This window comes from Sus scrofa, chromosome 2, assembly GCF_000003025.6.
Source record: "Sus scrofa isolate TJ Tabasco breed Duroc chromosome 2, Sscrofa11.1, whole genome shotgun sequence".
Lineage (NCBI taxonomy): Eukaryota > Metazoa > Chordata > Mammalia > Artiodactyla > Suidae > Sus > Sus scrofa.
The window spans coordinates 77,976,066-78,003,185 of NC_010444.4; the positions used below are offsets into that span (position 1 = coordinate 77,976,066).

General features: G+C 48.0%; 1 protein-coding gene across 2 annotated transcripts in view; it reads left to right on the forward strand.

The window, feature by feature from the left end:
* LOC100517809 overlaps positions 970-27,120 on the forward strand; it is a 32,257-nt gene continuing 6,106 nt past the window's right edge. Inside the window, exon 1 of one of the 2 annotated variants that reach the window (XM_013994853.2) lies at positions 970-1,889. In XM_013994853.2, the coding sequence (XP_013850307.1) occupies positions 1,817-1,889 (73 nt within the window). In that variant the 5' untranslated portion in view covers positions 970-1,816. The remainder of the gene's footprint in view (positions 1,890-27,120) is intronic. The other variant, XM_005661436.3, reaches the window with a different exon arrangement.

A 27,120-nucleotide genomic window follows, 5' to 3' on the forward strand; every position in this document is an offset into this window, starting at 1 on the left:
GCTGGGAACTTCCATATGCTGAGGGTGTGGCCATAAAAACAAAAACAAAGACCTAGGCCCTTATTTAATTTTACCAGCGTGGAACCTATTTCAAGCTTTTGGTGGTAATCCAGTGCTACAGTGGTTGCTCAGAATTTCCTTCTTTGACTGTTGATACTTCTTTTCCTTGGCTCCTGTTCCTTTGAGGCCATTACATCTGTTAGTTTTTTTTTTTTCCCTTGGTTCTTCCTTACTTTTTTTTTTTTTTTTTTTGTCTTTTGTCCTTTTAGCGCCCCGCCCACAGCATGTGGAGGTTCCCAGGCTAGGGGTCTAATTGGAGCTACAGCTGCTGGCCTACACCACAGCTCATGGCAACGCCGGATCCTTAACCAACTGAGTAAGGCCAGGGATTGAACCTGCAACCTCATGGTTCCTAGTCGGATTCCTTCCCGCTGTCCCACGACGGGAACTCCTTCCTTACTTTATGAGAGGAGACTAATGATTATCCTGGCACCTATATTTAGCATCTCAGTCTTAGAATCAACGTTTCTTCAAGGAGCCTTGGTTCCTTTTATTAGAAAGTGGTATTAAGGAGTTCCCATTGTGGCTCAGCAATAACGAATCCAACTAGTATCCCTAAGAATGTGGGTTGTCCCTGGCTTTGCTCAGTTGGCTAGCAGCTGCAGCTCCAAATCAACCCCTAGCCTGGAAACTTTTATAAGTGCCACTGGTGAGGCCCTAAAAAGACAGAAGAAAAAAAAGAATCCTGGGAGTTCCTGTTGTGGCTCAGAGGGTTAAGACCTGACTAGTATCCATGAGGATGCAGATTCAATCCCTGGTCTTGCTCAGTGGGTTAAGCATCTAGCATTGCCTTCAGCTGTGGTGTCGATCGCAGATGTGGCTCAGATCTGGCATTGCTGTGGCTGTTATGCAGGCTGGCAGCTGTAGCTCCCATTCATCTCCTAGCCTGGGAATGTCCATGTGCCACAGGTCCAGCCATAAAAAGCAAAAAAAAAAAAAAAAAAAAAAAAAAGCAAAAAACAGAAAGTGGTATTACGAATTTACATGTGGGACTAAATGTGCTCAGCTGACAATGTAAGGAACCCGATGTGTATATTCCCACCGTGTGCACTGAAGTTTCAGAGGGATGCTCCAAAACATGCCACAATGGCTTAGCGATTTTTTTTTTTTTTTGGCTGTACGAAGGGCCTATGGAAGTTCCCGGGCTAGGTGATGGAATCCCAGTCGCAGCTGAGGCAACGCCACATCCTCAATCCACTGCACCAGAGCGGGAACTCCCACAGTGATTGTTTTGAATAAAAGCTGCTTAAGAAATCTACAAGCAAAAGGGACACTCTCCCACCTCCTACCGGATATTTGAGCTTTACCACAAATAGAGAGGAAGCCCCCAGGGTCACATGTCCCCAGGAGGCCTGGTGAGCCGCAGGGCCCGACAGGGAGCCCGGGCTGAAGCCTCTGCAGAGAGGGCCCCTAGCCTCCCATTCCAGGACCCTCCTCCAGGCCCCCTCCCGGAGGCGCGCTCCGCTCCAGCTCCGCCCCGCCCCCAGGGGGAGCTCGCGCCCTGGCCTCGGAGCCAGCCGCGTGCGGGCGGGAGTGCGCGGGTTTCCTACGGAGGTGGAAGCTGTGTGTGAGCTGCGCCCCGCAGCCCGCTCTCCCGCTCCATTCTTCCCGCAGCCCCCCCTGCTCCAACCAGGTGACTGGGGGCTCAGCGGACCCGCCCTGCCGCCCGGAATGGAGCGGGTCCCCATGGAGCCCAAACTCCCTGCTCCACCTCTCTTCCCGCTGCCGCCGCCAAGCCGCTCCGAGCCCGAGGGAGATGGCAACCCCCATCCTTGTGCACGCCGTTGGACAGACTCCGCGCCGGAGCCCCGTCTGCCCTGGGCTGCCAGGTAAGTGGGTGAGGAATCTGCCCCACGTCTCTGGGCTGCGGCCGAGATCCACTTTTGAGGCGCGAGATTGGCTCGGAGCCGGCCTGCTGTTTAGCAAAAGCTGCGCGCGTCTTGGTCCTGGGAACTTTGGACCCTCCTCGCGCGCCTGCCCTCGGCCCGGCGTGGGGTGGGGGTGGCCACTCTGCGTCCTGAGGGGAACCGGGGAGTGGGACGCAGAGTCCTGGCTGGAGACGCAGCTCCTCTCCTCCTCCTAACGACGGGGAAGCGGGGCGGAGGGTGTGCGGGTCCCGGGGCTGCACCCCGCAGTAGAACTCACCTCTCAGCCCGCTAACTTTCCCATACCCCCACCCCCACAGGTTCCAGTAATATTTAATTACGTTTTGGGCTTAAAACGCCTCCATAGCCTCGCAGGTGCCTTGATTCAGCCAAGCCCCTCCGCGCCCCTTCCTCTATTAATACCGGGGTTGGGGGTGGGGGCGGGGATGAGACAGGAGCGACCGCTGGAGCGCCGTCCTCAGCAGACTAAAGAAGTCGGGACCCACGCCATCACAGACCCGGAGTAACTTCAGGGGGAATCGAGGGGGCCAGGTAGGAGGTGGGGAGCAGGCCGACCCTTGAGAAGTACTGTTAGGAAAATGGCTCCCCCCCTCCCCTTGAAGAACATGGGTGGCTTTTAGGGCTCCAGCTCCCCCACCCCACTCCGCCTCCAGGGCAGGCCTCGCCCCTGGCAGCCTTGCAAGCCTGGCGTCCAGTCCCAGAACTTGTCAGGCTCGGCTGAAGAGATGGTCCCTGGGGCTGCAACTTACTTAAGAAGTGCTGCGCCCCCCCCCCCCCCCCCCGCGTGCTTCCGGAGCTGGAAGGAGGAGAGGTGAACAGAATTGTGGCGGGGTGGGGGGGGGAGGTGAGTGTCCTGGGAAACCCTCCCCCCACAAACCCTGCCCCCTGCAACTGACCCACTGATGCCACATGGTTTCAGTGCCTTAGGGGAACAGACACCTCTCCTTCTGTTGTCCTGTGTTCAAAACTTATGCAAAACTGACTCTGCATCCTCTGGCTGCTTTGCCAGGATTTTAAAAACACTGATCTGTGTGTTCTTGGGTCACTTGGTTTTGGGTTCCCTAAATAGCGGCTTTGAGCTGTCCATGGTATTTTTAATTGAGACTAAACCCTACTCTTCTTGAAAAACTACTTTAATTCCTACCTTCTAATGCCCTATTAACAAGCCCTGTTCTCAAACACGGTTGTGTTTTATTTCTTGCTTTATGTCAAAACAACTTTCCCCTTGCACCCCAGAAAAACTTTCCTAGAACATAGGGGGTTTTTTGTTTGTTTTTGCTTTTTAGGCCCACACCCGAGGCTTATGGAGGTTCCCAGGCTGGGTGGAATTGGAGCCCACACCACAGCCATAGCAACACCAGATCTGAGCCGAATCTGTGACCTATACCACAGCTCATGGCAACACCGAATCCCCAGCCCATTGGGCGAGGCCAGGAATTGAACCCACAACCTTATGGTTCCTAGTCGGATTTGTTTCCGCTGAACCACAATGGGAACGCTGAACATAGGTGTTTTAAACTCATGCCAGCATTTTTTTAGTTATGTACACTGGTTAAACTGCATAGCAGACTCCTCCCCCCTCCAAGAGCCAGAGGCAACAACTTTACTTATTTTATTTGATGCTCTTCAACTTTAGGAAGGTCCTATTTTTATTATCCAGAAGAAAAGACAGAGCTCTGGCTGTTATTAGATAACTTCTGATGTTTTCATTTCCCTTGCTGAGATGCTGCCTTTTTTGTTTGTTTGTTTTGGCTGCCCTGAGACATGCGGAGTTCCCAGGCCAGGGATCAGATCTAAGCTGCAGTTGCTACCTATGCCGAAGCTGTAGCAGCACTGGATCCTTTAACCCACTGAGCTGGGCTAAGGATAGAACCTATGTCTCAGCACAGCAGAGACGCTGCTGATTTCGGTGTTCCACAGTGGGAACTCCTGAGCTGCTGCTTCTAGGTTAAATTAATTTCATTGTCTATCCATTGAAAAAATTTTTTTTTTGCCCTGCTGATGGCATGCAGAAGTTCCTGGGCCAGGGATCAAACCTGAGCCACAGCAGTAACAATACTGGATCCTTAACTGCTAGACCACTCAGCAGGAACTCCTCTGCCCACTCATATTTTTTTAATTTTTTTGTCTTTTCTAGGGCCGCACCCGCGGCATATGGAGGTTCCCAGGCTAGGAGTCGAATCAGAGCTGTAGCCGCCGGCCTATGCCACAGCCACAGCCACGCCAGATCCGAGCCGCGTCTGTGACCTACATCACAGCTCACGGCAACGCCGGATCTTTAACCCACTGAGTGAGGCCAGGGATCAAATCTGCAACCTTATGGTTCCTGGTCGGATTCGTTAACCACTGAGCCAAGACCGGAACTCCTGCCCACTCATTTTTAAAGAAAGACTGACAGCATGACTCTAACAGATCTGGGGTCTGAGCTCAGAGTAGATCATCGGTGCTCACATGGAGGGAGGGGGATAAAAATAGGAGGATTGCAGGTACAGCCAGCACACCTGTGTTAATCCCACCTACATTAAAGGCCAGACTCTCCTCATTCATCTTTGCTAGGAAGTTCTGATTGTTTCACAGGATCCAACTCAAACCACATCAAAGCCAGGTGATTTTTCCCCCAGGATTCCAGCAAAGGAAGTCTCTGTCCATGGTAGGAGTGGCTGTTGAATCCTAGGCAGTTTTGAATGGTCAGAAAAGAAGAGCTTGCCTGAATGAAAAAATGCTCAACATCACTATTAGAGAAATGCAAGTCAAAACAACAATGAAGTACCTCCTCACACTGGTCAGAATGCAGGTCTGCATTATACATTAGTAAGTCTGCAAATAACAAATGCTGAAGAGGGTGTGGAGAAAAGGGAACCCTCCTACCCTGTTGGTGGGAATGTAAATTGGTACAACCACTATGGAGAACAGTATGGAGATTCCTCAGTAAAATAAAAATAAAACTACCTTATGATCCAGCATTCCCACTCATGGGCATATATCCAGACAAAACTACAATTTAAAAAGATACATGCACCCCTATATTCATAGCAGCACTGTTCACAGTAGCTAAGACATGGAAACAACCTAAATGTCCATCTACGGATGAATGGATTAAGATGTGGTACAGGAGTTCCCATGTGGCTCAGTGGTTAATGAATTCGACTAGGAACCATGAGGAATAGTACAGGTTTGATGTCCCTGAGTGTTTTCACATGGTAACATGTGAGCAGACCTTTGGTTCCATTCCAGGCAAACTCTACTTTTTAAAAAAGTGTAGTTGATTTATAATGTTCTGCCATTTTGGTGTACAGCAAAGTGACCCAGTCATACGTATACATACATTCCCTTTCTCATATTATCTTCCATCATGGTCTATCCCAAGAGGCTGGATATAGTTTCCTGTGCTGTACAGTAGGACCTCATTGCTTATCCACTCTAAACATAATAGTTTGCATCTACTAACCCCAAACTCCCATCCATCCCACTCCCTCCCCCTCCCCACTGGCAACCACGAGTCTGTTCTCCATGATCAGAGTCTGTTTCTGTTCTGTAGATAGGTTCATTTGTGCCATATTTTAGATTCCACATCTAAGTGATTTCCTATGGTATTCGTCTTTCTGACTTAGTATGAGAATCTCTAGTTGCATCCCTGTTGCTGCAGATGGGATTATTTTATTCTTTTTTATGGCTGAGGTAGTAATTCCATTGTATATTTGTACCACATCTTCTTAGTCTATTCATCTGTTAATGGACATTTAGGTTGTTCCCATGTCTTGGCTATTGTGAATAGGGCTGCTATGAACATAGGGGTGCTTGTATCTTTTTATTTATTTATTATTTATTTATTTATTTATTTATTGTCTTTTGTTGTTGTTGTTGTTGTTGCTATTTCTTGGGCCGCCCCCGCGGCATATGGAGGTTCCCAGGCTAGGGGTCGAATCAGAGCTGTAGCCACCGGCCTACGCCAGAGCCACAGCAACGCGGGATCCGAGCCGCGTCTGTGACCTACATCACAGCTCACGGCATCGCCGGATCGTTAACCCACTGAGCAAGGGCAGGGACCGAACCCGCAACCTCATGGTTCCTAGTTGGATTCGTTAACCACTGCGCCATGACGGGAACTCCGCTTGTATCTTTTTAAATTGTAGTTTTGTCTGAATATATGCCCATGAGTGGGAATGCTGGATCATACAGTAGTTCTATTTTTATTTTACTGAGGAACCTCCATTCTTTTAAAGTTTTACTGAAGTATAGTTGATTTGCAAAGTTGTAATAATTTCTGCTGCACAACAAAGTGATTCAGTTATACATGTACACACATCCTGGAACCAGATCACACTCCCAGCATCACTTATTGGGAACAGGAGCTGGGGACCAGCGAGCTTCCCAGCATGAGACAAGCACTTTCCCAGAAACTCTAATACACCCCCAGCAAGCTCCCTACGAGTTGTTTTTTCAGTTGTACTTAAAAGATTTCCTGTTTATCTCCAAGTCTCTGGTAGCAACATTGCATTTTGCTTGAATCCTTGGTTTGTCTTCAAGAGACCCTGCTTTTGGAGGTTTTGATTACAAAGAGCCTTGTACTGCAGGATTCCTTGATCTGCATTGGAATTCTGATGTTAAAATACCATATTTCAGTTCATAGGAAGCAAAGATGTTTTCTGTTTCCAGAGAGGTTTCGTGAAGTATCCCAGGAAGTAGAGGGCTTTGATTCTCCCATCATCAGATGATTTGAGTTCACTTTCCTGACTGAAAGCCTGACTAGAAGGAATCTTCTCAGAGAAAAAAATGGGTTAATGGTGGACTCTTTTTTGGGGGGTGGGGTGGGATGCACACAAGGCATGTGGAAGTTCCCTGGGCCAGGGATGGATCCTGCTCAGTGCGACCTGTGCCACAGCTGCATCAACACCAGATCCTTTAACCAACTGGTCTGGTTCCGGGGTGGAACCGGCGCCTCCACAGTGACTAGAGCCGCTGCAATGGGAATTTTAACTGACTGCGCCACAGTGGGAACTCCCTGATTTTCTTTTCCTTCTTTTTCTTCATTCTTTTAAAGTTTTACTGAAGTATAGTTGATTTGCAAAGTTGTGATAATTTCTGCTGCACAACAAAGTGAGTCAGTTGTACATGTACACACATCTATTCTCTATCATATTTTTTTCCCACATAGGTTGTCACAGAATACTGGATGGAGTTCTCTGTGCTATACAGTAGGTTCCCACTGGCCAGTCATTCCATATATGTCAGGGTGCATATGCCAATCCCAAACCTCCAGTCCATCCCTCCCTCCTCCACCTGTCCCCTTTGGTAACCATAAGTTTCTTGTCAAAGTCTGTGAGGCTGTGCTGGTTCTGCAAATGAGTTCATTTGTATCCTCTTAATTAATTCATTCATTTATTGCCCTTTTTTGGGAGGGGGATGCTGTACCTGTGGCATATGGAAGTTCCCAGGCTAGCGGTTGAATTGGAGCTGCAGCTGCCTTCCTACACTACAGCCACAGTAATTCAGGATTGGAGCCTTATCTGTGACCTATACCACCGCTTGAAGCAATGAGAGATCTTTAACCCACTGACCAAGGCCAGGGATTGAACTCGAATCCTCATGGATAGTAGTCGGCATCATAACCCACTGAATCACAGTGGGAACTCTCATTTGTATCCTTTTTAAATTGTACATGTAATTCATGCCGTATGATGTTTGTCTTTCACTGTCTAACTTCACTTAATATGATAATCTCTAGGTCCATCCGTGTTGCTGCAGATGGCATTATTTCATTCTTCTCTATGAATTGAGTAGTATTCCATTGTATTAATGTACCATGTCTTCTTTATTTATTCCTCTGTTGATGGACATTTAGGCTGTTTCCATGCCTTGGCTATTGTGAATAGTGCTGCTGTGAATATATAGGCACATGTATCTTTTTGAATAATGGTTTTTCTCCGGGAGTGGGATTGTTGGATTATATGTTAACTCTAGTTTTAGTTTTTTAAGGAATGTCCATACTATTTTCCATAGTTGTTGTATCAGTTTACATTCCCACCATCGGTGTAAGAGGGTTCCCTTTTCTCCAAACCCACTCCAGCATTTATTGTTTGTAGACTTTAAAAAAAAATACATTTGTGGAGTTTCTGTTGTTACAAACCTGATTAGTATCCATGAGGATTCAGGTTAGATCCCTGGCCCTGCTCAGTGGGTTAAGGATCCAATGTTGTCATGAGCTGCAGTGTAGGTCACAGACATGGCTCAGATCTGGCATTGCTGTGGCTGTGGTGCAGGCTTGTAGCTGCAGCTCTGATTCAACCTGTAGCCTGAGAACTTCCATATGCTACAGATGTGGCACTAAAACAAGCAAAACAAAACAAAAACCCTGACCATTTGTATGTTTATTTTGAGTGAAGTCCTACTTTGTATTCTAGACTATCTCTTTTGAAGGTAAGTAGTTTTTTTGTTTTTGTTTTTTTCTTTTTTGGCCACTCTGTGGCATATGGAGTTTCTGGGTCAGGGATCAGATCTGAGCTGAGGTTGCAACCTACACTGCAACTGTGGCAAAGCCAGATCCTTAACCCACTGTGCCAGGTGGGAATTGAACCTGTGTCCCAGCACTCCAGAGACACCACCAGTCCTATTGTGCTACAGTGGGAAGTCTGTTTGATGATGGCTATTCTGACTGGTATGAGGTGATACCTCATTATAGTTTTGACTTTAATTTCTCTAATTAGTGATGTTGAGCATCTTTTCGTGTGTTTTTTGGCCATCTGTATGTCTTCTTTGGAAAAATGTCTATTTAGATTTTCTGCCCATTTTTTGTGTGTGCTCATTTTTTGATTGGGTTGTTTGCTTTTTTTTTTTTTATATCGAGCTATATGAGTTGTTTGTACATTTTGGAGATTAAGTCCTTGTCAGTCGCTTCATTTGCAAATATTCTCTCCCATCCTATGGGTTGTCTTTTGGTTTTGTTTATGGTTTCCTTTGCTATGCAGAAACTTTAAGTTTAATTAGGTCCCATTTGTTTATTTTTGGTTTTATTTTCATTATGTTAGGATGTGGGTTTGAGAAGATATTGCTGTGGTTTATTTTATTTTTTTGTCTTTTTAGGGCTGCACCTGCAGCATATGGAAATTCCTAGGATAGGGGTCAAAGCAGAGCTGCAGCTACAGGCCTATGCCACAGCCACAGCAGCACAGGATCTGAGCCACATCTGTGACCTGCACCATAGCTTGTGGCAGTACCAGATCCTTAACCCACTGAATGAGGACATGGATAAACCTGCATCCTCAGAGAGCCAGTGTTGGGTTCTTAACCTGCTGAGCTGCAACAAGGACTCCATTGCTGAGGCTTATGTCAGAGAGTGTTTGGTCTATGTTTTTCTCTAAGAGTTTTATAGTATCCAGTCTTATATTTAGGTCTTTAATCCATTTTGAGCCTATTTTTGTGTATGGTGTTAGAGAGTATCCTAATTTCATTCTTTTGCATGTTGTCCAGTTTTTCCAGCATCACTTATTGAAGAGACTTTCTTTTCTCCATTGTATATTTTTGCCTCCTTTGTCATAGATTAGTTGACCATAGGTGTGTGGGTTTATTTCTGGGCTTTCTGTCCTGTTCCATTCATCTATATTTCTGTATTTGTGCCAGGACCATACTGTTTTGATGACTGTAGATTTGTAGTATAGTATGAAGTCAGGGAGCCTTCCAGTTCCATTTTTCTTTCTCAGGATTGCTTTGGCTATTCAGGGTCTTTTGTGTTTCCATATAAATTTAATTTTTTTTGGTACTACTTCTGTGAAAAATGCCATTGGTAATTTAATAGGGATTGAACTGAATGTATATAAATTGCCTTGGGCAATATAGTCATTTTGACAATATCAATTCTTCCAATCTAAGAAGTATGGTATATCTTTCCATCTGTTTGTGTGGTCTTTGATTTCTTTCATCAGTGATTTATAGTTTTCAGAATACAGGTGTTTTGTCTCTTTTGATAGGTTTTTTTCTAGGTATTTTATTCTTTCTGATGTGATGGTAAATGGAATTGTTTACCTAGTTTCTCTTCCTAATCTTTCATTGTTAGGTGTATTGAATTGCAATTAGTTTTCTTTGTATTAATTCTGTATCCTGAAATTTTACCAAATTCATGGATGAGCTCCAACAGTTTTCTGGTTGCATCCTTAGGATTTTCTAGATATAGTATCATGTCATCTGCAAACAGTGATAATCATGTGTTTATCTTTTCAATTTATATTCCTTTTATTTCTTTCTCTTCTCTGATTGCCATGGCTAGGCCTTCCAAAACCATGTTGAATAGAAGTGACAAGAGTGGACATCCTTGTCTTGTTCCTGGTCTTAGTGGGAATTCTTTCAGCTTTTCACCATTGAGAATAATGTTACCTGGGGTTTGTCATAAATGGCCTTTATGATGTTGAGGGAGGTTTCCTCTGTGCCCACTTTCTGGAGGTTTTTTTTTTTTTTTTGTCACTCAGAATTGTTCAGTGTTGGATTTTGTCAAAAGCTTGTTCTGCATCTATTGAGATGATCATACTTTTTTTTTTTCTTTTTAGGGCCTCACCTGCGACATATGGAAGTTCCCAGGCTAGAGGTCAAATTGGAGTTGCAGCTTCTACGATGCTAAAACCACAAACAATGATGGATCCAAGCTGCATCTGTTACCTACACCACAGCTCGCAGCAATGCTGAATCCTTACAGTGCTGAGCGAGGCCAAGGATAGAACCCACACCCTCAGTGATACTAGTTGTGTTCATAATCCGCTGATCCATACCAGGAAATCCTCATATGGGTTTTTTTTTTCTTTTCTTTTTTCTTTTTTTTTAGGGCCACACCCACAGTGTGTGGAGGTTCCCAGGCTGGGGTCAAATTGGAACTGTAGCTGCTGGCCTACATCACAACCACACCAATGCCAGATCCAAGCCACATCTGCAACCTACACCACAGCTCATCGCAATGCCGAATTCTTAACCCACTGAGGCCAGGGATTGAACCTGTGTCCTCATGCATACTAGTCAGATACATTTCTGCCGAGCCATAATGGGAACTCCTCATATGGTTTTTATTTTTTTCACTTTGTCGATGTGGTGTGTCACACTGATTGATTTTGGGATATTGAAGGAACCTTGCATCCCTGGGATAAATCCCACCTGATCATAGTGTATGTTAGTTAATATGTAGTTGGATTTAGTTTGCTAATATTGTCTTGAAGATTTTTGCATCTATGTTCATCAATGATATTGGTTGGTAGTTTTCTTTTTGTGTGTTGACTCTGTTTTTTTTTTTTTTTTTTTTTTTTTTTGTCTTTTTGCCTTTGCTAGGGCCGCTCCTGTGGCATATGGAGGTTCCCAGGCTAGGGGTCTGATCAGAGCTGTAGCCACCAGCCTACACCAGAGTCACAGCAACGCGGGATCCGAGCCACATCTGCGACCTACACCACAGCTCACGGCAACGCCGGATCCCCAACCCACTGAGCAAGGCCAGGGATTGAACCTGCAACCTCATGGTTCCTAGTCGGATTCATTAACCACTGCACCATGACGGGAACTCCTTTTTTTTTTTTTTTTTTTTGTCTTTTTGCCTGACTCTGGTTTTGGTATCAGTGATGGTGGCTTCATAGAATGAATTTGGGAGTATTCCTTCCTCTGCAGTTTTTTTTTTTTTTTGAATAGTTTCAGAAGGATAGGTGTTAACTCTTCTGTAAACTTTTTTGTCTGATATTTTTGATCTGCACTTGGTTGAATCCGTGGCTGTGGCACCCGTGGATACAAGGGGCTGACTGCAATTTGACTTTTTACATTTTAGCCTTTTATGTATTTTGAGGTACTTTTTTATATGTAGTGAGGTACTTTTTTATATGTAGAGGGTTAGGGTCCAATTTAATTCCTCTGCTTGTGGATAGCTAATTGCCTGGCACCATTTGTTGAAGACACCATTTCCCCACAGTTGGATGCTGTTGAGTGTCATCTAAAACCAGTTCTTCATAGATGGATGGGTTTATTTGTAGGACTGCCATTCACTTCCATTCATCACCATGTGTATCTTTATGCTGGTATCATGGTGTTTTATTTACTGGTACTTTGTACTCATGTTTGAAATTGGGAAGGGTGAGCCTCCAACTTTGATTTTCTTTCTTTTTTCTTTTTTTGGCTGCGTCTGTAGCATGTGGAAGTTCCCAAGCCAGAGATCAAACCCACGCCACAGCTGCGACTTGCACCAGAATGCTGGATTGCTTAACCCACTGCTCCAGGCTGGGGACTGAACCTTCACCTCCTCCCAAATCTGAGCCACTGCAGTCACATTTTTTTTTTTTTTTTTTTTGTCTTTTTGCTGTTTCTTTGGGCTGCTCCTGCGGCATATGGAGGTTCCCAGGCTAGGGGTCGAATCAGAGCTGTAGCTTCTGGCCTACACTTCAGCCACAGCAACGCGGGATCCGAGCCACGTCTGCAACCTACACCACAGCTCACGGCAATGCCGGATCCTTAACCCACTGAGCAAGGGCAGGGACCGAACCCGCAACCTCATGGTTCCTAGTCGGATTCGTTAACCACTGCGCCACGACGGGAACTCCTGCAGTCACATTTTTAACCCACTGTGTTAGAGTGGGAATGCCGTGATTTTCTTTTTTTTCTTTTAGTCTTTTTAGGGCCACACCCGCTGCATATGGAGGTTCCCAGGCTAGGGGTCGAATAGGACCTGTAGCCCCCAGCCTGCACCACACCCAAAGCAATGCTGGATCTGAGCCACATCTGCAACCTATACCACAGCGCACGGCAATGTCAAATCCTTAACGCACTGAGTGAGGCCAGGAAGCAAACCTGTGTCCTCATGGATACTAGTCAGATTCGTTTCCCCTGAGCCACAATGGGAACTTCCTCCGTGATTTTCTTTTTAAAAATTGTTTTTCTCTGAGAGTTCTCTTAAAACTGCACAATTTGGAGAGTCCTATTCTGCTCCCCTTCATATGGGCACACCCCAGTTTGCTTATGCATTCATCTCCTGAAGACATCCTGATCCCTTTAAGGCTTAGACATTGTGCAGAATAGCATTTTCTTCTTTTGTTTGGCTCCAGTGCTTCAAAGCATTTGTGTGAATACTGGAGGCATGATGGATGGATCTCAAGATGTGAGACTTGTTGAGCTTCAGAAAATACTGCCAGACTATCTCTCAACAGGCCGATATTTTTCTTTCAGCAGTGAAAGAACGCTCCTGCTGCATCCTGTGTCCCCATCCTCCAGTCACCAGTGTTGTCATTTGGGAGGAAGTTAATCAGTTCTGATTGGTGTGCAGTGCTGTCTTGTTGTTTTGCTTCATGATTCCCTAGTGGTAGATGATGTTGACCGTATTTTTGTCCACTTATTATCTGTTTATCTTCTTTAGCCAGGTGTCCTTTCATATCTTATACCCGTTTCAAAAAAATTTGTTTTTTTTTGGCCACACCCACAGCACTTGGAAGTTCTCAGTCAGGAATCAAACCTACGGCCAAAGACGTGCCCAGAAAGTTGAGGTTGGTTACAGGCGCCACTGCCTCTCCTGCCCAGATTGCCTCACCTCAAGGAGGGGACACGGATGTCCCTTCAGCATGTGATGGGCATTTCCAGCCTGACCAGCAGTGCAGGGATCAGGGATGCTGACATGTCTTCTGGGGTCTTTGCCCTTTGTTTCCCCAGAGGCAGGACCCTGGACCAGAATCATCTGTTTGAATATTGGGCTTGCTGTATTCAAGCTTCTGGCTTGTGTGGGGTTGGACTTCTGGAAAAAGAGGTGGTGGTTGTGAATGAAACATGTAAAAGTAGTGATATGTTCAGGGTGGTTGTGGTCATCCTTGTGCTTTTCTCTCAAGAGGTCTCCCCAAACTTCCTTCTTCCTTTTCCATCTGAGCCCCTTTTTCCTGTCCCCAACCCCTGTGGTGGGGACATGATCAGGTCTTGTGAATGAAGGCAGAGTGATGGATTTCAAGAAGACTCTCATACATAATGGGCATGGCAGCAGAGGGTTTTCATGTACTGGGGTGGTGCAAGTGGGGGTGAGTGTCCAAGGAGAATTTGAAAGAGAAATGCCCCTCTCTGTAATGCACTTCATCTTGCTCAGACTGAAAAGAGGAATAAAATCAAGCTGGCAGGTGCCAGGGCCAGTGCATCCCCCTGGACTGGGGTGGGAGTCATTATTAGAGATGATGGCCACCAGAGGGCGCCATAGCACCCACAGAGCCCACCTGCAGATCCCTGTCCCTGCCTCCATGTTCAGAGATGGGATTGGATGTGGGTTGGGCAGAAACCCCAGGCATGCCGGAGAGGAGGGGTTGGTTACAGTGTGTGATTGTTGCTCCAGCCCAAATTGCCTCACCTCACAGAGGGGACAGAGGTGTCCCCTCAGCACATGCTGGGCACTTCCAGCCTGGTCAGGTGGCCCAGTTGCCAGAGAATTTGACAGGCTGTCTGATGTCTCATTGCCCTTTGTTTCTCCAGAAGTAGGAGTCTGGACCTTGAAATACTCCGTCTGACTTTGGGCTTGCAGTTTTCAGTGTATAGGTTTTTCCGCATGTTGGCATGTTGCAAAACTGGGCCGGTGTCCTTTGAAGTTAGTGTGTCAAAGCGGTAGTATTTTGGAAGGCGGGCATTGCTCATTTCTGTGCATTTCTGTGAAGTTCTCCCCAACTTCCTTCTTCCCTTTCCATCTAAACTTCTTCCTCCACTGCTGGACCTCTGTTAAGAGGACTTCCCTAAAGCCAGGTAAAATGTATAATGGTGGAAGTTCTTGAAAGAAAGTTTAGTTACAGGGCTAAGGTGTGCCGACTGAGTTAAAGGTTGCTCAGGAGACTTCAGAAGCAGGGTGGCTGAGTTACATAAGATAGTGGGATGGGGAGTTCCTGTTGTGGCACAGTGGTTAACGAATCCGACTAGGAACCATGAGGTTGCAGGTTCCATCCCTGGCCTTGCTCAGTGGGTTAACGATCCGGCGTTGCCGTGAGCTGTGGTGTAGGTTGCAGACACTGCTTGGATCCTGCGTTGCTGTGGCTCTGGCGAAGGCCGGTGGCTACAGCTCTGATTAGACCCCTGGCCTGGGAATCTCCATATGCTGCAGGAGCAGCCCTAGAAAAGGCAAAAAGGCAAAAAAACAAAAAACAAAAAAAGATAGTGGGATGGGGTAGGCTGGGGTGAGTGCTCAGGGGGAGTTTAAGAGAGGCCCACCCGTCTGTGTAAGGCAGTTCATGGTGCTCAGAGGGAGTGGAAGAAGAATCAACCTGGCAGGTGCCCAAGGCCAGTGCAGCGCAGTGTTCTGCTGAGGGAGGCAAGAGGAAGGGCTGAGAGTTGCTGTTAGAGCTAATCGCCACCAGATGGCGCCAGAGCCCCAGCAGAGCCCACCTGCTGTTCCCTGGTTGCAGCTCCAGGCTTAGAGACTGTGTTGAAACAGGGCTGGTGACAGACCAAGGACGTGCCCAGAAAGTTGAGGTTGGTCCCCGGTTGCCTTTGCCTCTCAGGTCGCAATTGCCTCACCTCAGGCAGGGGACACGGAAGTGCCTTCAACATCTAATGGGCATTTCCAGACTGGCTGATGAGGAAGTGCTCAGAGATACTGCCCTTTTTCAGGGTTCTTTGCCCTTTTTTTTCCAGAGGCAGGACTCTGGACCCAGAAGCATATATTTTGAGTCTTGGACTTGTAATCCTCATGCCTCTGGCCTGGCCTGTGTGCAGATGATGGGTGGGGCAGCAGTGGGTTTTCATGTACTGGGGTGGTGTAGGTTGGGGTGAGTGCCCTGGGAGACTTGGGAGAGATAAATGCCCACCTTCCAATGTTCCTTGGCAGAAGCCCCAGGACATGCCCAAGTGCTCTGTGGTGCACCTCACTGCCCTTAGAGGGACAGGAAGAAAAAAGAAAAAAACAAAAAACAAAAAAAAAACAACTCTGGGAGTTCCTGTCATGACTCATTGGTTAATGAATCTGACTAGCCTCCACGAGGACGCAGTTTCAATCCCTGACCTTGCTCAGTGGGTTAAGGATCCGGCGTTGCCATGAGCTGTGGTGTAGGTCACAGATGCAGCTTGGGTCTGGCATTGCTGTGGCTGCGGTGTAGGCCAGCAGCTACGGCTCCGATTTGACCCCTAGCCTCGGAACTTCCATATGCCACATGTGCGGACCTAAAAAGACAAAAAAAAAAAAAAAAAAAAAAAAAAGCCAACCCCAAACAAAACAAAAACCTCTATCAGCTGTCCAAGGCTAATGCAGCCATCTGGGCTGGAGTAGGGATTCAGAACAGATTATAGTTGTTGTTAGAGGGGTGGCCGCCAGAGGGCGCTGTAGCACCCACAGAGCTCACCTGCAGCTCCCAGTTCCTAAGGCCAGACTCAGAGATGCAGTTGGAGATGGGTTTGGTAGAACCCTCAGGATGAGCCCAGAGAGGAGGGGCTGGTTATAATGTGTGATTGTCGCTCCCGCCCAAATTGCCTGCCCTCACGGAGGGGATGTAGGACCAACCTTGAGATACCTGACTTAACTTGAGGCTTCAATTTTCATGCTACAGGTTTGTCTCCGTGTTGGCATGTGGAAAATTGGGGTTGGAGGTCTTGAAAATGGAGTGGGTAAACGTGGTAGTGTTTTGGAGGGTGATCAGTGATCATCCCTGTGGCCTGTTGGTAATTTTCTCCAACTTCCTTCTTTTTCCATCTGAGCATCTTCTTCCTTTATGGTGCCTCTGTTAGGGTTACCAGTTAAAACCCCGTGAAGCTATAAAGTAGTGGGGCTTATTGTTTAAAACGTTGTTCATGGGGCTAAAGGATACTGATTTATTTAAAGCTGGATCAGGAGACTAAGAAGCAGAATGACTGAGTGATCTAAGGTAATCAGATGGGGTTGGCTGCGGTGATTGCCCTCGGGGAGCTTAAAAGAGCCCTAGCCTTCTCTGAAAATGCTCAGAGGGAGTGGAGGAAGGAAATCAAGCTGGCAGGTGCCTAAGGCCAGTTCAACCCCCTGGCCTGGGGTGGGAGTCAGAACAGGTGAGAGTTGTTGTTAGAGACGATGGCCGCCAGAGGGCACCATAGCACTAGCAGAGCCCACCCTGTCTCTACTTCCAGGCTCAGAGATGGGGTTGGAGGTGGATTTGGCAAAAACCCCAGGATGTGCCCAGAGAGGAGGGGTTGGTTACAATGTGTGATTGTCGCTCCAGCGCAAATTGCCTCACCTCACAGAAGGGCAGAGATGTCCCCTCAGCATGTGCTGGGGCACTTCTAGCCTGGTCAGGTGGTCCAGTGGCCAGTTTGACAGGCTGTCTGTTGTCTCACTGCCCTAATTTTTCCCAGAGGCAGGACTCTGGACCTTAAAATACCCGGCTTAACTTTGGGATTGTAGTTTTCAGTGTATAGGTTTTTCTCCATGTTGTCATGTTGCAAAACGGGGCTGGTGTTCTTAAAGTTAAGGGGTGTCAAAGCAGTACTATTTTGGAAGGCGGGCATTGCTCATTTCTGTGCATTTTTCTCTTCAGAATCCCTTCTATCTTCCTTCTTCCCTATCTATCCAAGCCTCTTCTCCTCAACTGACCCCCTTTTAGGACTTCCCTAAAATTAGGTCAGGTGTATAAAGCATTGGGGGTTATTGATTAAAAGGTGAGTCAGAGGGTTAAGAGTGCAGATTGATTTAAAGGCAGCTCAGGAGGCTTAAGAAGTGGGGTGGCTGGAGTTCCCGTCATGGCGCGGTGGTTAGCGAATCCAGCTAGGAACCACAAGGTTGTGAGTTCGGTCCCTGGCCTTGCTCAGTGGGTTAAAGGATCTGGCGTTGCCGTGAGCTATGGTGTAGGTTGCAGACGCGGCTCGGATCCCACGTTGCTGTGGCTCTGGCGTAGGCTGGTGGCTACAGCTCCGATTAGACCCCTAGCCTGGGAACCTCCATATGCCGCAGGAGTGGTCCAAGAAATGGCAAAAAAGACAAAAAAAAAAAAAAAAAAAAGTGGGGTGGCTGAGTGATTGAAGGTAGTGGGATGGAGTAGCCTGGAGTGAGTGCCCTGGGAGAGTTTAAGAGCGTCCTACTCCTCTCTGAAAGTGCTCAGAAGGAGAAGAGGAAGGAAATCAAGCTGACAGGTACCCAAGGCCAACGCAGCCTAGGGGCTATTAAGGAAGAAGGCAGGAGGTTGGGCTTTGAGTTGGTATTAGAGCCAATGGCCACCAGATGGCGCCCAGGCCCCAGAAGCACCCACCTGCAGACCCTTGGCTGCATGCATCTCCAGGCTCAGAAGGGGGAAAGTTCCCGGGCCAGGGATGGAACTCACACCATAGCAGCAACTAGAGCCACAGCAAGCCACCAATGTTAAGCCACTGGATCCTTAACATGCTGAGCCACGAGGAAACTCCCTTTATTTTAATGCAGTTGTTTGTTTATAGTTCTTTGTATGATTTGAGTACAAATTCTTTTTTTTTTCTGTCTTTTTGCCGTTTTCTTGGGTCGCTCCCGCGGCTTATGGAGGTTCCCAGGCTAGGGGTCTAACCGGAGCTGTAGCCACCGGCCTATGCCAGCGGGATCCAAGCCACGCCTGCAACCTACACCACAGCTCACGGCAACGCCGGATCGTTAACCCACTGAGCAAGGCCAGGGATCAAACCTTATAGTTCCTAGTTGGATTCGTTAACCACTGAGCCACAATGGGAGCTCCTTGAGTACATATTCTTTATCAGCTGTATGTTTTGCACATATCCCCCCCCCTTCTTTTTCCGCTTGTCTTTGGTTTTCTGAAGAAGACATCTCACTGAGAAGTTTTTAATTTTATAAAGTACATTTTATTAACTTTTTTCCTTTTGTGTGTTGGCTTTTTGTGTTGTGTGTTAAAAAGTCAAAGCCCGGAGTTCCCATCATCTTGCAGCGAAAACAAATCTGACTAGGAACCATGAGGTTGCGGGTTTGATCCCTGGCCTCTCTCAGTGGGTTAAGGATCTGGTGTTGCCATGAGCTGTGGTGTAGGTTGCAGACACGGCTCAGATCTGGTATTGCTGTGGCGCTGGTGTAGGCTGACAGCTGTAGCTCCGATTGGACCCCTTGCCTGGGAACTTCCATATGCCGTGGGTGCGGCCCTAAAAAGACAAAAGACAAAAAAAAAAAAAAAAAAAAAAAAAAAACTGAAAGCCCATGATCTATGTGACCAATCCCTAGATCATGTAGATTTTCTTCTATGTTTTCCTGTGCAATTTTTGTTTGTTTTAGGGCCACACCTGCGGCATATAGAGGTTCTCAGTCTGGGGTTGAATTGGAGCTGCAGCCACTGGCCTATGCTATGGACACAGCAACACCAGATCTGAGCCATGTCTGTGATCTACACCACAGCTTGCACGATGCTGGATGCTTAACCCACTGAACGAGGCCAGGGATTGAACCCGAGTCCTCATGGATGCTAGTCAGATTCGTTTCCACTGAGCCACAATGAAAACTCCTCCTCTGTAATTTTTAAAATAGTTTTCTGCTTGGTTTTGACACCTAGGAAGCTGGGCAGGTGGTCATGAATAGGGTGCGTAAAAGCTGTGTTACTTTGGTGGTCGCACTGCTCCCCTCCCCGTGCAGTATCTCGGGAGAGTTCTTTCCTCACATCCTTAGTTTTTCGTCTGAGCCTTGCCCCACCATCCATCACCACTGAGAGAAGAGCCTTAGCTAAATCCTGTTGATGTGGAAGAAGGTGGGGAGGGCTGATTAATTGAAAGATGATTACCTGACTAGTAGTGGGTCTGGTTGATTGATTCACAGTCATGGGTTTGGAGTTCCCATTGTGGCTCAGTGGGTTAAGTACCTGACTGATATCCATGAGGGCTCGGGTTTGATCCCTGGCCTCACTCAGTAGGTTAAGGATCCGGTGTTGCTGTGCACTGTGGTGTAGCTTGCAGACGTGGCTCAGATCCTGTGTTGCTGTAGCTGTGGTGTAGGCAGGCAGCTGCAGCTCCAACTCGACCCCTAGCCTGGGAACCTCCATATGCCACAGGTGCGGCCCTTAAAAAAAAGGAGTGGGGTTGCATATGGAGAGTTGAGTTTCCAGGGAGACTTTGAGGGTAGTGAGTTTGGCTGATGGACTTATAGAAGTGGTGTTGGAAAGGACTGAGAGCCCTGGGAGACTTTGAGAGAGAGATTCGCCTCTCAATAAGGCAGTTGCTTGTGCTCAGAGGGAGAGGAAAAAGGAAACCAGGCTCCCATGTGCTCAAGTCACATTCAAGCCCAGGGTTTGATCAGGAAGGAGGAAAGTTCCTGAGTGGTTGTTAGGGGAAAGCCCGTGAGGACGCCACAGCACAATTGACCCCCATTGTCGCTCTGTGTTGGCATGTCCAAGTTCAGAGACGAAGTTCGAGATGGGAATAGGGGAACCCCTAGTACAGGCTCAGTAAGGGCTGGTGGTTACTGGCCGCCTCTGCCTCTCAGCTGATGGAGGGAACATGGTTCTGCATTCACACTTGTGGGTCACTTCCTGACTGGTAGACTATCCCCATGGTCAGACACCTTGATAGGCTGTCAGGGGCCTGAGAGCCTTTTGATTCTCCAGAGGCAGAACTCTGGATCCCACAATGCCTGGCTTGCATCTTGGGTATTCAGTTTTACTAAATCATGCTTGCATGTGGTTTGGCATCTGAGCATCTGGACGGGTGGTCGTGAATAGCACATGTGACAGTGGAAGGCCTTTGGCGGGTACACTGGTCCCTTCCCTGTGAACTTTCCCGGGAGTGTTCTCCCTAACCTTCCTTGTTTGTTGTCATCTGAGCCTCCCTTTTCTGTTCTTCAAGCCCGAGGGAAGTAACTTCAATAAAAGAGCCTCAAGAAAACTGAGAGGAGGCTGATTAACTTAAATCTGGTGAGCTGACTTCAAGTGAGTTCGGCTGATTGACTTAAAGTAGTGGTGTTGGTTCAGGAAGATTGAGTGCCCTGGGAGACTGTGAGAGAGAAATACCCCCTTCAGTCAGACAGTTGCTTCCTCTCAGAGGGAGAGGAAAAAGGAAATCAGACTGCCATATGCTCAAGTCAAATTCAGCTCCAGTGTTTCCTCAGGGAGCAGGGAGGCGGGGCTCTGAGTCGCAGTTAGAGAGAACGGCCGCTAGAGGGCGCCAGAGCGCAGGTTGAGCCCAAGGGCTGACTGCTGTGTGCTGGCAAGTGCAAGCTCAGAGATGGGTTGGGGAGGGGAAAGGTGGACCCAAGGATGCCCAGCAAGAAGGTCAGGGTTACAGCCCGACTCCGACTCTAGGTTCAGGTGGCCTTGCCTGGTGGGGGAGACATAGTTCTGCCTTCATACCTGGGGGGGTCACTTCCAGACTGGTTGGGTTGACTGCTGGCCAGTTTGACAGGCTGTCTGAGGTCTGACTGCCACTTGATGCTCCAGAGGCAGAACTCTGGACCCAGCTGTATCCGGCTTGACTCTGGGACAGGCACTTTTCCAGAATCAGGCTGGCATGGGTTTCCTCATCTGGAGAGCTGGGCTGGTGGTAGCTCATGGAGTGTGTACAAGTCGAGGTCCTTTAGCATGCATGCAGTTCCCGTGGCTCAGAACTGTCTCTGAAGAGTTCTTTCCCCAAATCCAAATCCTGATTTTTTTTCCATCTGAGCATCTCCCGTCATTTGCCCCAAAGGGAAGAACGTTACCTGAACCCAGCTCACAGAAAGTAAGACAGTGCTGACGAATTTAAAGATGATTTGTTTTTTAATATGAATTTTATTGGAATATAGGTGACTTACAGTGTACTGCAAAGTTAATCAGCCATACATATACATATGTATCCATTCTTTTTTTCTTTTTTTTGTCTTTTTGCCTTTTCTTGAGCCACGCCCATGGAATATGGAGGTTTCCAGGCTAGGGGTCTAATCAGAGCTCTAGCCACCGGCCTATGCCAGAGCCATAGCAACGCCAGATCCAAGCCGAGTCTGTGACACACACCACAGCTCACAGCAATGCTACTGAGCAAGGCCAGGGATCGAACCCGCAACTTCATGGTTCCGAGTCGGATTTGTTAACCACTGAGTCACGATGGGAACTCCTCCATTCTTTTTCAGATTCTTTCCCCAAATAGGCTATTACAGAGTATTGAATAGATTTCCCCAAGCTATATATAGCTACTATTGTTTCCTTGTTACCCATCGATTTTGTATATAGTAGTGTGTACATGCCAATCCCAACCTTCCAATCCATCCCTCCCCCCTCTTTTCCCTTTGGTAACCATACTTTTTTTCAAAATCTTTGAGTCTGTTTCTGTTACATGTGAGAATGAAATCTGAGATGCTATTATTTCACCATTTCATTTATTTTGCCTTAATCTCATTTATCTATGCAACAGATAGTGATGGCTTAGACTAGAGAGGTAGTAGGAGAGGTAGGGAGAAATGACCCAATTCTGGATGTATTCAAAAGGTAGACATCGCATCAAAGTATCTTTTGATTTAAAGACAATTTCTTGACTTAGAGTGGGTTTCTGCTGATTGACTTAAGGTAGTATTTTCCATATGGAGGATTGAATTTTTTGGAAGCCTCTGAGAGGGACACAGCCCCCTTTGTAAGGCAGCTGATTGTGAGTTTGGCTTCTGGAATGCAGTGTGTCAATGGTGGTATTTTGGGGGGTGGGCTTTGCTCATTCCTGTGCCCTTTCTATCCAGAGATCTCCACAACTTCCTTCCTCCCTCTCCACCTGAGTCTCTTCCTCCTCTGTGGGGTCAGTTGTTAGAGGGAACCTACCTAAAACAGGTGAGGTGAGTAACAACTGGGTTCTCCATGATTTCACACTGAGTCCCAGAGCTGAAGGGTGCTGATGATTCAAAGCCTGCTCACATGACTTAACAAGCGGGGTTGCTGATATTAGGGAGTGGGGTGGTGTCAGGGCCCTGGCTGACTTTAAGAACATTAACCCCACCCCACCCCCTATGGTGCATTTCAGTGCACTGAGAGGGAGAGGACTAAGGAAATCATGCTGGCTCATGCCCAAGGCCAGTGCAGACCAGGGTTCTGCAGTGGGAAGCCGGGGAAGGGTTGGGAGTTGCTGTTGAAGCACATGTCTGCCAGATGGCGCCAGAGCGCCAGCAGAGCCCCCCCTGCAGCTCCATGGCTGCATCTCCAGGTTCATATACACAGTTGGAGATGGATTTGGGGAAGCCCAAGGAGTTGCCCCATGATCTGTGTTTGGGTACATGGTACCCCTGACCCCATGGCCCAATGTGCCTCACTTTCAGAGAGGGGACATAGTTCTGCCATTACACCTATGGTTCAGTTCCTGCATGATCTGGGAGCAGTGGCCCAGTGGCAGAGAATTTGATGGGGTGTCTGTGGTCTGAGTGCCATTTGATTGTTTGGAGGCACAACTCTGGGCCCAGAAATACTTGGCTTGAATCCTGGCCATGTACTTTGCTAGAATCGGGCTGGTGTGGAGTTTGGCTTCTGGAAAGCTGGGCTTCAGGTCATGAATGCAGTGTGTCAATGCCGTGATATTTTGAGGGATGGGTTGTGCTTATTCCTGTTCCCTTTGTCTTTAGAGATCTCCATAACCTCCTTCCTCCCTCTCCTTCCGCTCCACCTAAGAGTCTTCTTCCTCTGCTGGACCCCTGTGTCAAGAAACCTACCTAGATCCAGTTAACATGAATAAAGGCTGGGTGGTCTTTGATTTCAAGCTGGGTCCCAGGACTGTTGGGTGCTGATGATTCAGTGCTTGCTCACTTGCTTAAAAAGCAGGGTCTCTGATTTCAGGGACTGGGGCAGTGTCAGGTGGGGTGACTGCCCTGGCCAACTTTGAGATAGTTCTACCCCGCCTGTAGTGCATATTAGTGCACTGAGAGGAAGAGGAGTAAGAAAATCATGCTGGCACGTGCCCAAGGCCAGTTCAGCCCCAAAGTTCTGCTGTGGGAGACAGAGGAAAGGCTGAGGGTTTGTGTTACAGCAGCTGGCCACAAGATGGCGCCAGAGCACCAGCAGAGCCCATCTGCTGCTCCCTGGCTGCACCTTCAGATTCAGAGATGGTGTTGAAGGTGGGCTGGTGACCGCCCAGGGACGTGCCCAGAGTTTAGGCTGGTTAAAGGGCGCCCCTGACTCTCAGGTCCAATTGCCTCTGCTCAGGGAGGGGACACAGGGCATTTCCGGCCTGACCGGTGATGCACAGATCAGAGATATTGACATGTCCTCCAGGGGCTGATTGCCCTTTGTTTTCCAGAGGCAGAACTCTGGACCAGAATCATCTGTTTGAATCTTGGGCTTGCAGTCTTCAAGCCTCTGGCTTGTGTGGGGTTTGGCATCTGGAAAAAGGGGCTGGTGCTGATGAACAGAGTATGCAAAAATGGTGATATGTCAGTGGGTGGCTGTGCCCATCCTTGTGCTTTTTCTCTCAGGATCCTCCAAAGCTTCCTTCTTCCCTTTCTACCTGAGCCTTTTTATCCTGATCCCAAGCTCTGTTCTGGGGACATGACCTCAACCTAGGTCTTGTGAATTAAGAAAGGATGATTGATTTAAAGAAGTCTTCATGACATAATGGGTGGGGCAGCAGACAGTTTTCATGTACTGGTTTGGTGTAGGTTGGGGTGAGTGCTGTGGGAGACTTTAGGAGAGAGAAATACCCTGTTCTGTAATGCACTTCACTGTGCTGAAAGGGAGAGGAGGAACAAAATCAAGCTGGCACGTGCCAGGGCCAGTGCAGCCCCCTGAGCGGGATGGGAATCAGAACAGGTGAGAGTTGTTGTTAGAGCTGATGGCCACCAGAGGGCGCCATGGCACCCACAGAGCCCGCCTGGTGATTCCTGTCTCTACCTCCAGGCTCAGAGATGGTGTCCGAGGTGGGTTTGGCAGAAGCCCCAGGCCGTGCCCAGAGATGGGAGTTGGTTATAACATGTGATTGTCGTTCCAGCCCAAGTTGCCTCACTTCACAGAGAGGACAGAGGTGTCCCCTCAGCATGTGCTGGGGCAATTCCAGCCTGGTAAGGTGTCCTAGTGGCCAGTTTGACAGGTTGTCTGGTGTCTCACTTCTCTAATTTTCCACAGAGGCAAGAGACTCTCAATAGACTCTTGACCTTGAAACACCTGGTTTAACTTTGTGCTTGCAATTTTTCAGGTACAGGTTTTTCTGCATGTTGACATGCGGAACACAGGGGCTGCTGTCCTGAACCTGCAGTGTGTAAAAGTGGTAGTATTTTACAGAGAGATGTTTCTTTTCCCTGTGCCCATTCTCTTGAGAATTCTCTCCAACTTCCTTCTACCCTTTCTGTCTGAGCCTCTTTCTCCTCTACCTTACCCCTTTTAGGGGCACCTACCTAAAACCAGGTAAAGTGTATCGAGTGTTGGGGGTTATTGATTGAAAGGTGGGTCACAGGATTCAAGGATGCTGATGGATTTAAAGCCAGATCAGGAGACTTCAAAAATGGGGTGACTAAATGATTAAACGTAGTGGAATGGGGTAGCCTGGGGTGAGTGCCCTGGGGACGTTTGAGTCCTACCCCTCTTTGAAAGGTAGTTCATGGTGCTCAGAGGGAGAGGAGGAAATCACGCTGGCAGGTGCCCAAGGCCATTGCAGCCTGGGTTCCGCTGAGACAGGAGGAAGGGCTGAGAGTTGCTGTTAGGGCACATGGCCACCAGATGGCGCCAGAGCAGCAGCAGCGCCCCCGTGCAGCTCCCTGACCTCATCTCCAGGCTCAGAACAAGCAGAAGTTCCCAAGCCCAGGCTGGAACCCAGGCCACCCAGGCAACTAGAGCCACAACAATGACATCACACAATCCTTAAACTGCTGAGCCGCAAGGAAACTCCCTCTTTACCTATTTATAATGCAGTTGTTCATTTTATAGCTCCAATCTACTGCAGGTCACCTGATAAGAGGGGACACAGTTCTGCTATCACCTCTATGGATCCCTTTCTGACTCATTGGGCTGCTCAATGTCTAAACACTCTGACAGACCATCTGGAGCCTGAACAGCCTTTGGGTTCTCCAGACACTGAACTCTGGACGCAGAAACCCCTGGTTTGAACGTCGTGCATGCAATTTCCCAGTAACAGGCTTGCGTGGGGTTTGGCATCTGGCAATCTGGGCTGGTGGCTGTGAATGGGTTGTGGAAATGCAGTGGTTCTGTGGTGGTCAGGCAGTGCCCATCCCTGTGAATTACTATGGAGTGTTGTCAGCAAAGTCCCTTATTTTGTTCCATCTGAGCCTCTCCATCCTGTTCCCCTCTGCGGAAAGTTCCCTTGCCAAAGTCAGTTCCTGAAGCTGAAAAGGAGTTGACCCATTTTTAAGCCGGTTAACAGACATGAGGCGCAGCAGGCTGATTTATTTAGGTTGTGCTGTTGGATCAGGAGGACTGAGTGCCCTGGGAGACAGTGAGAGAGAAACACACCCTTCGGTTGTTGTGCTCAAAGGGAGAGGAAGCAGGAAACCAAGCTCCCTGGTGCCTCTGACCCTGCAGCCCAATTTGCCTCAAGTCAGTGAGGGGTCAGAGTTCTGCCATCACATGGTCTAATTCAATTCCTGTCTGGTCATGTGGCCCAAAGATTAGAGAGTTTGACAGGATGTCTGTGGTCTGAATGTCCTGTGCTTGTTTGGAGGCAGAACTCTGGGCCTAGAAACACCTGGCATGAATGTTGGAGTGGAGGTTTCTGGAATCAGCCTGCTGGGGAGTTTGGCTTCTGGAAAGCTGGACTTCAGGTTTAGAAAGCAGTGTGTCAGTGAGGTGGTATCTTGTGGGGCAGGCTGTGCTCATCACTGGATCTCCACAACCTCTGTCCTCTCCACCTGAGCCTCTTCACCTTCTGTGGGACACCTATTAGAAGGAGCCTGTCTAGGGAGTTCCTGCTGTGGTGCAGTGGAAATGAATCCAGCTAGTATCCATGAGGACTTGGGTTCAATCCATGGCCTCCCTCAGTGGGTCAGGGATTGTGTGTTGCTGTGAGCTGTGGTGTAGTTTGAAGATGTGGCTCAGATCTGGCATTGGTGTGGCTGTGGTGTAGGCTGACAGTTGCAGTTCCAATTCGACCCCTAGCCTGGGAACCTCCATATGCCCTGGGTGCGGCCCTGAAAAGGAAAAAAAAAAAAAAAAAGAACCTGTCTAAATCCATGTAGGGATTGCTTCTAATTCCAAGCTGAGTCCTGGGGAGGAAAGCTGCTGATTCAAAGCCTGCTCTCCTGACTTAAATTGCAGGTTGCTGATTTCAGAGAGTGGGATGAAGTCGGGTGGGGTGACTGCCCTGGCTGGCTTTGAGATATTCACACCCCCACCCATCGTGCATTGCA